General features: G+C 39.7%; 1 protein-coding gene across 4 annotated transcripts in view; it reads right to left on the bottom strand.

Moving 5' to 3' along the window:
* The window catches only part of LOC107697881 (netrin-G1-like), a 102,569-nt gene that overhangs the window by 20,115 nt on the left and 69,400 nt on the right, over window positions 1–13,054 (bottom strand). For all 4 annotated transcript variants that reach the window (XM_016498737.1, XM_016498745.1, XM_016498754.1 and 1 more), the window contains exon 4: window positions 1,987–2,159. In XM_016498737.1, coding sequence (XP_016354223.1) covers window positions 1,987–2,159 — 173 coding nt within the window. The remainder of the gene's footprint in view (window positions 1–1,986; window positions 2,160–13,054) is intronic.

Below are 13,054 nucleotides of genomic sequence, written 5' to 3'. Positions count from 1 at the left end.
CACGCTGGTGTCCTCGTGGGTCCAGGAAGGGAGCGTTGAGGGATCTCCGTGCTGCCGAAGATGCGAGCTACCGGACCTGCGGTCCGGATGAGAACCGCACCCGTTACACGGCAGTTGGGCCAGGATGCCGGGCCGTCTAGTCCCTTCAAGCGCCGTGGGCAGAGAGAAGCATGAAGCCGCTGAAAGAAGCCGCCGCCCCTCGCGCCCTGGACCGGAGAGGGGAGTGCGTGTGGCTGCCGGACTCCACCCCTTACCTGTACCCTTCCTTCCCGAACACTGCCCCACCTTCACGAACCCTGCAGCACGGCGAGGACACCAGATCCCCTGTTTATTTTACTATTTCCCCTTTGGACATTTTATTTCCTGTTCTTGTTATTTTTCTGTTAATAAAAGCCTCTCCGAGGCCTGACGCCACACCCACTGTGTCTGTCGTTTGCTCCTCCCGCCACAATATATACGGTGTATATATATGGATTATTGCCTTTGTTTTGTGTATGAATGTGTACACAATGCTACAATACTACTTATAGGATAAAAATAACACCATACTGGACGTACTATTTTTTTTTTTACTGCTAGTTTTTTCATTTACTCCATTTGTCTCCATTGTCCTACCACATGGTGTCAAGCACATAGAACGGTTGTAAAATAAGCTGCAATTGGTTTTAAAATGACAAACTGCCTTTCTTCTGTCTGAAATATTATTATTGTTTAATCAAATTATTTTTAATCCAAAGTGAATGATCTAAGAGCCTGTCTTTTGCAACATTATTACGTTATGGATTTTTGGTTATGGTCCTCACACAGGACCATAATAAGGGGTTTAAGGTGAGGCTGTGTTTCATAGTGGGTTCAGAGTCTGTGTGTGTGTTTTTATTTCAAATAATGCCCTGTCAATCTCAGTCCTTCAAAACACTCCACCGGCTCCTAGAGAGGCGTGAGGTACAACAGCTGCCAGGAGGCATACGTTGCTCCACTCATACACATGCATGTAAAGACAAACAAACACACACCCAAACCTGCTCAAGACTGAAAAGAAAGTTTTGGCATGCACACAGTTTCTGTGCATGCTATGATCATATCTGTGGTATGTGCTGCTGCTTTAGTCCCAGAAGCATATGGTGAGTGTTTAATAGTGCTAGTTAATTTCTGGGCAAACATTCTGTGTGTTGGATTGAAGGCTCTGTCTCCTGCCATTTAAATTGACCTGTAGTGGTGGTGTAGTCCTCAGGCTGGAATTACAGACAGCACAGGTTTTCTAAAGGCTAACTGTCCTTCTGTTATAGTTCTAACATTTGACATGCATTGTGTTCTTTGAAAGAAAGGTCCTACAAGTATTCTGCATCTTTTGGAGGGGTAAACACTCCCTAAAGCGATAGTTCACCCAAAAGCAAAGCTCTGTCATCATTTACTTACCCACATGCCATTTAAAACCTGTGTGACTTTCTTTCTTGTTTTTTTGTTTGTATTTTGTTTTTTTGGACTTTTATTATTTTGATTAGGATTCAGAGAAAAAACGAAGAAGGACATATCAAATAGAAATTCACATTTCACTGAAATATTTTACTTTGGTAATATAGTTTGTAAAAAAGTATTTTTTTTTCTCTAAAGGATCCCAGTGTGTATCAAATCACCACCGCTTTTTGGACTTCACTTAATCTCAGAGCAGTACACAATAACAAGCATTTAGTTTGTAATGTGTAATGTTTGATAGCCTTTCTTAGAAGTTTAGAAGTGACTGTGTTGTTCAACGTTCGGTGTCAGAGTTCCTGTGAGGACCTGGTTTTAAACTGGAAGTAGGGTAATGGCTTCTGGGGAGACAGCATGAGTGCATTGTGAAAGGTAGGACAGCAGTAAGAGAGATGGTTTATGGTCACGAGTAAAAGGACATGTGAGCCTTGTTATCCACAAACACAGAGCCCATATTGTTCTTTTCAGTATGTGGAATGGGAAAGTTTGTGTACGTGTGTGTCTGTGTGTACTCACAGATATTTGCTGTGCCCTTGGGGATGGGGAGATAGGATCCTGCACTCCAAGCTCTGGCCTGATAATTCCTCTTACAGCGGCCACAGTCAGGCCCCGTGGTGTTGTGCTCACACTCGCAAGTCAGTCTCTCTTTGTCATAGATGCAGCTGTTGGCGTGAAGGTTGCACTTGCACCTGTCACGGTGAAAAAAAAAAAAAAGAGAAATAAGAAATAAAACATATGCCCTTGTGGATTTTCAGTCGTGGAGTTCAATTACACCCGTGCGGGAGAAAAAATTGGAACCAGCACTTAGAGACCAGAGTGACCTTGTAAATCATTTGCATTTCAAGTAAACGTGCATCTGCATGTGGAGGTATTCTGAAGCTTCCAGAAAGTGACTTCAAAACCTTGCACATGGTGTCAAGGATTCTGCAAAATCCACATCATTATTTTTCTGTTTTTTCTTTCCTCTCGAAAGATAGGTTATTTATAATTATCCCACTGGAAAATAAATAATTACATACAGGTCACACCTTCAATGAGAGAAAGAAAACAGTTAAATAATATAAAAAATTAAGTGCTGAATATTTGGCATATATGTTGCAGACTTTGATTATTTACAGAATTTTTGCTATATATATTCTATTTAATAGCAATAAATCCTGAAGCACTTGTGAATGTTTTTAATCCTTAGAGGCAGTCATGTTTTAAATGTTTTGGTAATACATTCAGTATGGCCACTAAGGACAAACCCCATGCAAGCATTTGTCTCACATACACACTATGCAGGGAGGTTTGCTCCCCTGTTTCTTCTCTAAGCACGGAAATTGATTTTGTATGCAGGAAGGCAAAAGATGGATATTTCTGTGGCACACATGCAGTACTGACAAAAAAGAAATGTGATGCAGTTATGTGAAACTGTTGTACAGCTAGAATAGAGTAGCTTAACATGTTTATATGTGTGTCTGTTTTTCAGTTCAACTGTGATTCTTGCTCCTAATTTAAAAATAAATTGACTGTCAGTTGCACAAATATTTTTTTAACTCATTTACTGAATAATACAATTGTCTTTAACTTCATCTGTATCTGTATCTTTGACTACTATAAATCAGTGGTTCTCCACCTTGTTTCCTCAACATGATTATGTATGTGATTAAGTGTGACTCCAACAAATCAAGGGAATACAAAAATAATAATAAAAATGGAAATAGAAAACTGAATTTATACATATAAATGAAGGATGAAAATGAATACTTGGCCCAATTGCCTCTAATGTAAATGTATTACTATAAATATTTTACATTATTATTATAGCTGAAATAATACCTTGTGGTAATAAACATCAAGTCACATATGTCGTCTATAGAAAAAACCAAACTGAATTCCTTTAAAGTTGCACCGCATCATTCTAACAGATTAAAGTAACACTTTAAAAAAATCAAAAGCTGATCAGTCGCAAGTCTTTGATCTAACTTTTTCCAGACTGAGGCTCCTCACGGATTATGGGCATAACCAGGCTCTTGATGTCTGCCGTCTCTCTTTCTGTGTGGGCACAGAGGAGCATTATTAAAACCATTAAAACCGGTGTGTCCGAAGAGATGTGCGTGCAGGGGCTGATAAATGTGATGCACCGAATCACGTTTGGAAGTGACAAATGACTGCTCAGTCCCCGCAAGTATACACGGGCAGAATAAATGAGAGGGCATTATTCTCCAGACACCCTGATTTGCATCTCATTATCTATAGTTTTTTTATTATTATTTAATTTAACAGAAGGGCATGTCAAATCTCAAGATTCTAGGACATCCTCTTTAAAACTGGCACCTGTCAGCCAAGCATGAATCTGTGAAATGTCAGCAAGCTTGCACACATAAAATCTCCCACCAAATAATGACATATGATGCAAATTAGTCACTGATATTATAGTGGGTCATTAAACCGCATATAAACAGTGAGTAATAGACTTCTGAGACATATTAAAACTACACAAGAGTAAAAACCATAAAACAGGGTGTTTTACAGTGACATGCAACAATTCAAGCAATGAGGTACTTGTTTAGTAAGAACTATGCATTGCAATGAATGGCTCACAAGCCTGAACTAACAAGGCTGGTCCAGTGACTGAACAAAACAAAGCCATCGAGCTGCAAGGAGTAAAAGGCATGCATGGCATTCTGATGAGGCCTCATTGTTCTGTTCAGGTGGAGGTCTCAGATTCCACGCTGCACTCCTTGTAGCTTGACCTTCATATCCTCTTATCACCAGTAACATTTTAATCACAGTGTTGATACGAGGCAGAGCTGTGCTGCTGATGTAATGAAGGGGACACAGCAAGGGCCCGCCGGGTCTCTTTGCCGTCGGCATGGTAGCATTGCTAACAGAAACGAAACATTCTCATTCCAGTCTGGTCACCAGGGGCAACGAGGTGCAATAGCTTCACCTCGAGAAGCGCAGTAAAAAAAAAAAAAAAAAAATTAATTAGACTTTAATGCCAAAGCTGCTCTCCAGGGCTCCACCATAGAAACGGTCTGTCTTAATTTAACCAGGGCTATGCCATATTCACAAACACTACCTTGTTCTGATAAAGGATTACAGTGAATGTGCATGCGCAGTTTGCTTGTGAGTTTCCACAAAAGTCTAATATGTTGAGGGACTGTCCCCTCAAAAAGGACAATTATATCATCAGTTACTCACCTTCATGTCATTCCAAACCTGTATGCATTTCTTTCTTCTGTGGAACATAGAAGATATTTTGAAGAATTTTGGCCGCATCAAATTCCATAGTATGGACAAAGAAAAATACTAAGGAAGTCGATGGAACCTGAAACATATGGTTATCAACATATCAGAAACATACCAAAATATCTTCTATGTGTTTCAAAGAAAAAACAAAAACAAATCATGCATAAACACTGTAAAAATTATTTCGCAGTTTAGTTGTTTCAATCCTTTTTTTTTTAAGTTACAACTATAGGTTTTTGAATAGCAGTAATAATAAATTTTGTCTTCTATAAACAGCCCTGCAATAAGGATAGACACAAATATGTTAAATTTGCTTTTTTTTGTTCTAATTTCATGTGTTATGTCATTTAAAAGCCTCATCTGGATTGTAAAGTATGGCTTTGGTAATTGAAACGTACTTGTCATGACATTTGACTTTCTCTGTAAAGATTTATTTATATATTTATTTTTATTATTTTACAGTGTTGTTTTAACATGTTTCTGTATTTTTCATGTTTATGATATTCTGGAATTACTGAAAATCAGCGCAGAATTCAATGATCTTGTGGATGGACCGCAGCAAGTTCTTTTGCAGTTGTAGCCATCAAAGTGCTATGCAGACATAATGGGAATGACTGTAGAGCTTGGACAAAGTTGTAAGTAAATTTATTTACTTTATAAGTGGACATATTTATTGGAGTCTGTAAGCTTTAAGATTGTAATGCACACTTTAATGCTTCCCTTTGTTTTTATTAAAGCACACAGGTTCTGAGCAGGAATACAGTTGGAATTATAGTTCTGGGTGACCAAAGTGAGCACCATCAATCTGCAGTGATGTGTTCCTGGTAATAGAAGAAGAAATCTAGGTGATCTGGGGCTGTAACACATTGTGGCATTGTGTACTACGTTAGACTATCCAGTAGTGCTGGGTGGTATACCGGTTCATACCGAATACCGGGGTTTATTTTTCATGCATGAAAAAAAAAATACCGTCATGTACCGTGAAACCGGTATAATTTTGAAAAATACTGTGATATAAATTTTTGGTCATACCGCCCAGCACTACTATCCAGGACTTGTCACAGCACTTGAAGGCAAAATTGTTTTAACGTTTTCATTCAAGAAGTTTTTGTTTTTCACATTCATTTACACTTATATATACTTTTCAGGCAGTGCAGTGTTAATATGTGAATGGATAATTCATTAACAAAAAGCTTCTGTCATGTTAACTTGTGCTGAAGTTTATTTAACTCATAACTTTAAGGCAACCATGTAAACTTTTTAGGTAATTGTTATAACAAACTATATGTACAGTAGTTGAGTGAACTTAAATTTGAAAGTTTACTTAATCCCCTTGATTGCTTGAATAAATTGATGCAATATTTAATCCAACATTATGACAACAAAACAATGAATCTTTAAAAAAATAATCTTTAATTCTAAGAACAAAATATTAGTTGAAGCAACAAAATCACTATATTTGTAATAATTGAAATTCTTAGTTTCAATTAACCTTTTTAAGTTAAACCAGGTTTGGAATAACATGAGGGTGAGTAAATCACAGATTTTTTTTTTTTTTTTTTGGTGGACTATCCCTTTAAAGAAATAGTTGGAACCAAAATTCTGTCATTACTCACCCCATGTTGTTCCAAATCTGACTTTCTTACTTCTGTGGAGTTTTATGTGTTGCTGATGGTCCATGATATTCTTTTCTATACAATAATGGCTGTCAAGCTCAAAAATGTACACTTTACTATATTACAAGTCTTCTGAAGTCAGTGCAGTCAAAGACTGAGTTTTGTTATTTACTGAAAATCTTGCCCTCCCCCAAGACCCTTAAATTTCATTCCCACCAGTGTATATTCATTGAAACCTCAAGATGTATGAAGGAATTTTTCACCCAAAAATTTAAAAAGTGTTCTACATCAGGGCTGTCCAAACTCGGTCCTGGAGGGCCGGTGTCCTGCAGAGTTTAGCTCCAACTTGCCTTAACACACCTGCTGGGAAGTTTCTAATATGCCTAGTAAGAGCTTGATTAGCTGGTTCAGGTGTATCTAATTGGGGTTGGAGCTAAACTCTGCAGGACACCGGCCCTCCAGGACCGAGTTTGGGCACCTCTGTTCTACAGAATAAAATGCATACAGGTTTGGAACAATATGATGCCAGAATCTTCTTTTGCGAACTATTCCTTGGAAAAAATGTGGAAATCATTGTGAAGAATTAAATGTGTAATTCTAGTACATGGGTTGTGTGGTCAAACAGATGGCTAACATGATACAGAGAAGAATAATGAAGGAGGTTTTTGTTCAGTCAGCTTTGAGTCTAACAAAAAAGTTTAAAGGCTAAATGTCCTCCTTGAAAGGCAGGACATGCTGTTAATAGTGATTTATTTATTTATCTTTTATTGAAATACTAGCCTGAAGTGCAGAGTCTGTGACCTCCAAAATAATGGAAACCAGATTGACAATAAAAGCACAAACAACATCGTAGTTTCTCTCTTTAAATGGTCCCCCTTTCAACTGACCTCTTGAAAAAGGAGCTCATCTTCATCAATTCATATCTTATCTGCTCTTGCGCCAGTTTGGAAACCGACAACAAAACAGCCCCGGTTCTCAAGCCGCCTTGTGCCGTACTGACTTATCAGGGGATAATTATTAGCAATTATCACCAAATGAAGCTTACACATGCACGGCTAATCATGCTGATCCAACCACAACAGGCTGAGCGAAGACAGAACGGCCTGTGAGCGAGCTAAGTAAGTGAAGTAATTATGTTTAATTGAATGTGCAGGTGTTATTGTAACACAGAGAACAAGGTCAAAGCTCTCACTAAAATAACTGTTTGTTCATGTCAGTGTATAAAACCATTGTGCAAGTTGTTAAGATGAGGAGGCAAACAGACAAACTAAACTAAAAAAAAAAAAAAAAGTTTTAAAAGACTGTTGCTGAGTAACTGGGGGTATCGCATGGCTTCAGAAGACTTGGAATAAGCCTTCTAACATAGAAATTACCTTCTATGTTCCACAGAAGGAAGAAAATCATATGGGTTTGGAACAACATGGTATTGAGTAAATACATTTTTTTTTTTTTAAGTCCTTTGGAATATATATTAACATTTGCTGTGTCAATTGCAAAGGACTTTGAGCGCAGGCAAAGTGCTATGGTTCTGAAATGGGCCCAAAGTCCCCAAATGCAGAACTCGCGTCTGTAGCCATTCAGGTGTGGTATCTTGGGCTTTTCAAGGAACAATGGCTGAGCTTTTGAAGCAGATGGGAAAACCGCAGTGCTGGGCAGTGCTTCTTTCAAACATCCAGTTACTTTGAAAACATTCAAACTCACACATCCTGGCCAGCAGTGTGTTACATTTCTGTCCTTTATCTTTACTTCTTACCATCCATCAGTAATTTTGCTCAGAAGCATCTGAACTTGTTTTCCAGTTGTTGACGATGTTGTCTGAATATTGATGATGGTTTATTTCTTGTAGTTGATGCAATACTGTAGGCTTTCCCATATTTTTGGGAAAGTCGTGGCCTAATGGTTAGAGTTGGACTCATAACCCAAAGGTTGTGGGTTCAAGTCTCGTACCGGCAGGGATTGTAGGCGTCGGTAAATGCAGAGCACTAATTCTGAGTATGGGTCACCATACTTGGCCACATGTCACGTCACATCACTTTTAGATAGAAAGTTGGTTCAAAAGAGTTTCCCCAAATATTAAAAAAACACCAGGCTCTGATTTAGGGCTGCACGATAAATCGCATGCCTGTGTAGTTATTGAGCAGCATTAACTACACAGAGCCGTTGTTTCGTCAGTGAACAACGGCTCTGTGTAGTTAATGCTGCTCAATGTGAAAGCCTGCAGGTGATGGAGATTTACCGCTGATTACAGAACCGGCTTTCTGACAAGATGCGCATTAAATATCGCATGCGATTTATCGTGCAGCCCTACTCTGATTCTACTTTTTAGGATGCCAAGTTCTTAGATACCTTTGTTTCTTTCAGTCCAGATCTACTTGTCCATCTGCTGCCGTATCTCTGAAAAACAAGCTTCAAACTGGTTGAAGACACCAACCAAAATGAAAGATGTGAATTTCTCAAGTGAGAAGAATAGTCTGCAAATTCTGTCATCATTTACTCATGTCATTCCAAACCTGCGAGTTTTCTTCTGTGGAACACAAAATTAGAAAATGTCTTATTTTTGTCCATACAATGAAAGTAAACAGGGTGCAATGTTGTGTTGGACCACACTGACTTTCATTGTATGGTTCAAAAACAATTCAAAATAATTTTCAAAAAGTTAAAACAGATCAAAAAAGTCCTTAACATACCCTTATTTGTGTTCCACAGAAGAAAGAAGATCATACAGGTTTGCAATGACACGAGGGTGAGTAAATAATGACTATCCGTTTAAGGTATCCTCCAGATTTGGATTACTTCCTGTTTAACAAAGACATTGAGGCCCATTTTCTAATGGAACCGCATCACCCTTTTCTATATACTTTATTTCCCTTCACTTGCTTTGTGTTTTTTTTTTAATGTCTCTCCACAGCATGTATCACTAATCCCACTGCATCTGCCTTCTCCCCCACCCCCATCAAGGTAGAGACAAATTTTCCCTTCTCTGTAAAGTGTTTACTTCTCCATCCACTGTAAAGTGATTACTTCAGCCAGTTCTGACTTTTTGTGATTGGCTGTGAGCAGTAGCATGTCATAGGCTGACAAGGTGAGGCCTGAGTACCGTACCTCACTCTGAATCTGAGATAAATGAAACAGGGCATCTTGTGTGCTGACTCTAATTGCCTCCTGACAAACACAGACAACTGCTCTGCAGAACAGCACAGGAAGTGAGAAGTGAGTGCAATCTCTCTGAGACAGATCTGTGCAACTATAGCTTTTTGCTAAACTGCATGGACTTCACAGCCAGAGAAGTTACATTCAGGGACAGCTTAGTACTTTGGGGAGCCGAAGATGACCATCTGAGAAACCAACAGACTCCTCTGGGTTTAACTAGATGTAACAATACTTACTAAAAACAGTCGGTAACAACCTGCACCACAGTAACCCTCTCACTCAACCGCTAATGAGCCACAAACATGACAATTCAAGAGGACTTGGTGGATATTTAATGGATATTTTTTACTCTAAAAAGAGGACTGTGGATGTTGTCTAAGGCTCTAGGCTCACAATTATTAGACAGCTTCACATTTGCTAAATAACAATGTTAGCAGGATACAGTGAGGAGCTAAATTGGAATAAATCTGAATGACCCTGAAGCCAAACATTGCCACTGAAATTACAACACTGTCTCTACAATTAATTTAACAATTTAAAGAACATTTAGTTGTCCTACTTTTGTTTTATGCAGCAGTCACAAGCTATTACAGATTGTTAATGTAAGCCCCAAGACATTCATATTATTCAGGGGTCAGTGAACTAATCACAAGATAAAGAAAAGCTGGAAAAACTGGAGAGGCCAAATCTATTCTGGGCTAATGCTGCATTCAATTCAAGAATTTCAAAATTTCTACTTGACAGTCAGGTTTAATTTGTTCAAGTATAGTTAATGCAAAACATACATATGAAAAATAAAAAAATACTTCATTACTCCTTGAGCATATCTTTAACTGCACCAAAGTGTTTTTCATTTCTTTCTAGCACTTTCAATCTTAAAATAAGATTGAGAAGCTAAAATGTATTATCTGTAAATGCAGCATACCTAATCAAAATACTTGTAAATAAAACTGATAATGATGACTGATAATGATGAAAGTACCATACAGTACTGGAAGTGGAATTTCTTGAATTGCAATTCAAAGAAATGTAACAAAATGTTTCTACACCCTGGTCGACAAAAGTTAATTGATTAAATATGACAAAATATATATATTAAATATATAAATATAGATTTTTGTATAAGATAAATATATCTTAACACAATGCAATCTACATATTTTCCGTATTTGAATTGAAATTATACTTTCTGTTTGCTACCTTAATTCAAATTTATGAATTGAATTGAAGTCATTTTCAATTCAATTATGTATTGTATGACAGGTAAAACTGCTCTACAAGTCTGACAATAATGGGTGTTTCTTAAACATTTACTCAATTTGTTGAGAAAAATGTCATTGCAACCATTGTAAAATGCAAAGACAAAGGGAAATAATTTACTATTCATCTGCAGATCCCCAACTTGAAGTTTACAAAGCATCTCACTGCGCAAGCACCAGAAAAGCCCTTATAAGCCCAACAGCCTAGCTCAACACACGCCAGCCATGACCATACAGATGACATGGCTCTCTCTGATGGAGTATCGCTGCGGGGATTCGTTTTAAGCAAAACTCATGAATCTGGCTTTACACAGCCAATCTGTTGTCTCGTTTCCCTTCCCTTTCACACCACTGCAGCAAACAGTTTGTGTTTCAGTATTATCATTCTGGAAAAACAAGGTTTCGGGACCTTCTTCGATTGCTGAATGTGTAGCATGGCGGATGAGGGATGTATTTAAATCTTAATGTGTCGGGTCTGAGGGAGGAGGGTGTGGGGAGGTCGGAGGATATCTGTATTGTAATGATGCATGGCTATATGGGGCTGGTGAATTGGCCTGGCTCAGATTGCCAAGTTCTCCCCAGACGCTCTGATTAAAGACTCTTAATCCATCATCAGAGGCAGCCTGAACCGCACAGATGTGCCCAGGGTCAGAAGGGAAGTCCACAATCGGAATCCTACAGTGCTTTGCGTCTTCAACTGTCCCATACAACAGGCATCAGCCCAGAGTGAGGAGAGAAATATTAGATGTAAGCACCTCATGAATTCTTAGCTAAAGCACCTTTAGACAGAATAGATGTTCAGAATGAATGTAAAAGCTTCCCACGCATAGCTGATTGAAAGAAACATCACTGTAATCTAAAGCAGGGTGACATACTCGAATATCTTGTGTATGTGTGTGGGGGGAGGGGGGGGGTGGTTATCAGAGGCAGAGATGTTGAGTGAAGGTGAGGTCAGTAAGGGACTTACTCATAGATATCCGTCAACAGTCGTATTATGAGTGACCAGACACCCCTCCCCCTCTTACTAATTAAATAGGTCATGCCTATGAATGCAGATGCCGTCAACTAAAAGAAAAAAGAAAAAGGTGGAAATTATTTCAAAACACTGCTCTTACAGTCTTTGTGAACACAATGAGCCTTATTCATGAACATTTCCTACACATATGAGTAAATACAGAGGAATTTGCACTCCACCTGGAGACGTTCCCCTTCAGGAACTCGAGCTGCGTCGAAACGCTACAAGAATGCCCATGCCGCCAGACTTACAAATTCCTGCCTAGTGTGGAAGAGCTCAGCTAAAGCAAGAGAACGGAGCCAGGAGTGTCGCAGAAAGCAGGTAGGCACCTGACAAAGTAGGCGGAGACATCCCGCCCAAAGGCCAACTTCAGAAGGAGTGCGTCTTGACCCCCAACGGAGAGGGGAGATCAGAGGACTCAAGGGCCCTGAGACAAGAACCAAGGTTTCTTCCACATGTCTAAGGCACGCAGTTTTTTTCTGCGGGACCTTAAGCATGCAAAGCGAGTTTCCCCTCGGGGAGAACCCCTTGGTCTTGAGCCACCACTGTAGGGGTCTCATGTACAGCAGGCCAAATGTATCACGTTGGACGCAGCTGCCATCAGACTCACTTGACAGTATTAACCCCAACTCTTTCATGTGAGCGAGAACGACATCTTGATGCCGAACCGGTACTTGCTCTGAATGAGCTAATATCAACCAATCGTCGATGTAGTTGAGTATGCGGATGCCCTGGAATCGCGGAGGAGCCAGAGCAGTATCCACACACTTTGTGAAAGTGTGGGGTGAGAGTGCAAGGCCAAAAGTAGAACTCGGTGTTGGTAAGCTTTTGCCCCCAAAAGCAAAACTCAGGAACTTCCTGTGATGAGGAAGGATGGAGACATGTGCATCTTTTAGATCGATCGTGTCAAACCAGTCCTCGGACTTGATCTGAGACACGACTTGTTTGAGTCCATCCTCCATCCTTCCTCGGAACGGTGAAGTACCGACTGTAGAACCTGGACTCTGCTATGTGAGGAGGGACCACCTCGATGGCCTCCTTCCTCAAAAGAGTAACTACTTCTGTTCCATGACCAGAGCCTGCTCGGGACCCACCATAGTGGGAATTACCCCGTTTAAACTGAGGCGGAGGAGAACTGGATTCTATAGCCTCAACTCTACAGTGTGCAGGACCCACCGAGACACGTTAGTCTACTAAGGGAATCAGTCTCTCGAGACTGACCTCTGGTGTAATCAGAGCGGCTAGCTGGGTGCCCTGAAGCGGCGAACCGGCAGGGAACAGCCGTACTAGCTGCTCTAGAGACCTCC

The sequence above is a fragment of the Sinocyclocheilus anshuiensis genome, unplaced genomic scaffold (assembly GCF_001515605.1).
Source record: "Sinocyclocheilus anshuiensis isolate Anshui unplaced genomic scaffold, SAMN03320099.WGS_v1.1 scaffold886, whole genome shotgun sequence".
In the NCBI taxonomy this organism is placed as follows: Eukaryota; Metazoa; Chordata; class Actinopteri; order Cypriniformes; family Cyprinidae; genus Sinocyclocheilus; species Sinocyclocheilus anshuiensis.
The sequence above is the reverse complement of the archived record's forward strand: the minus strand, read 5'-3'. Positions and strand labels throughout refer to the sequence as shown.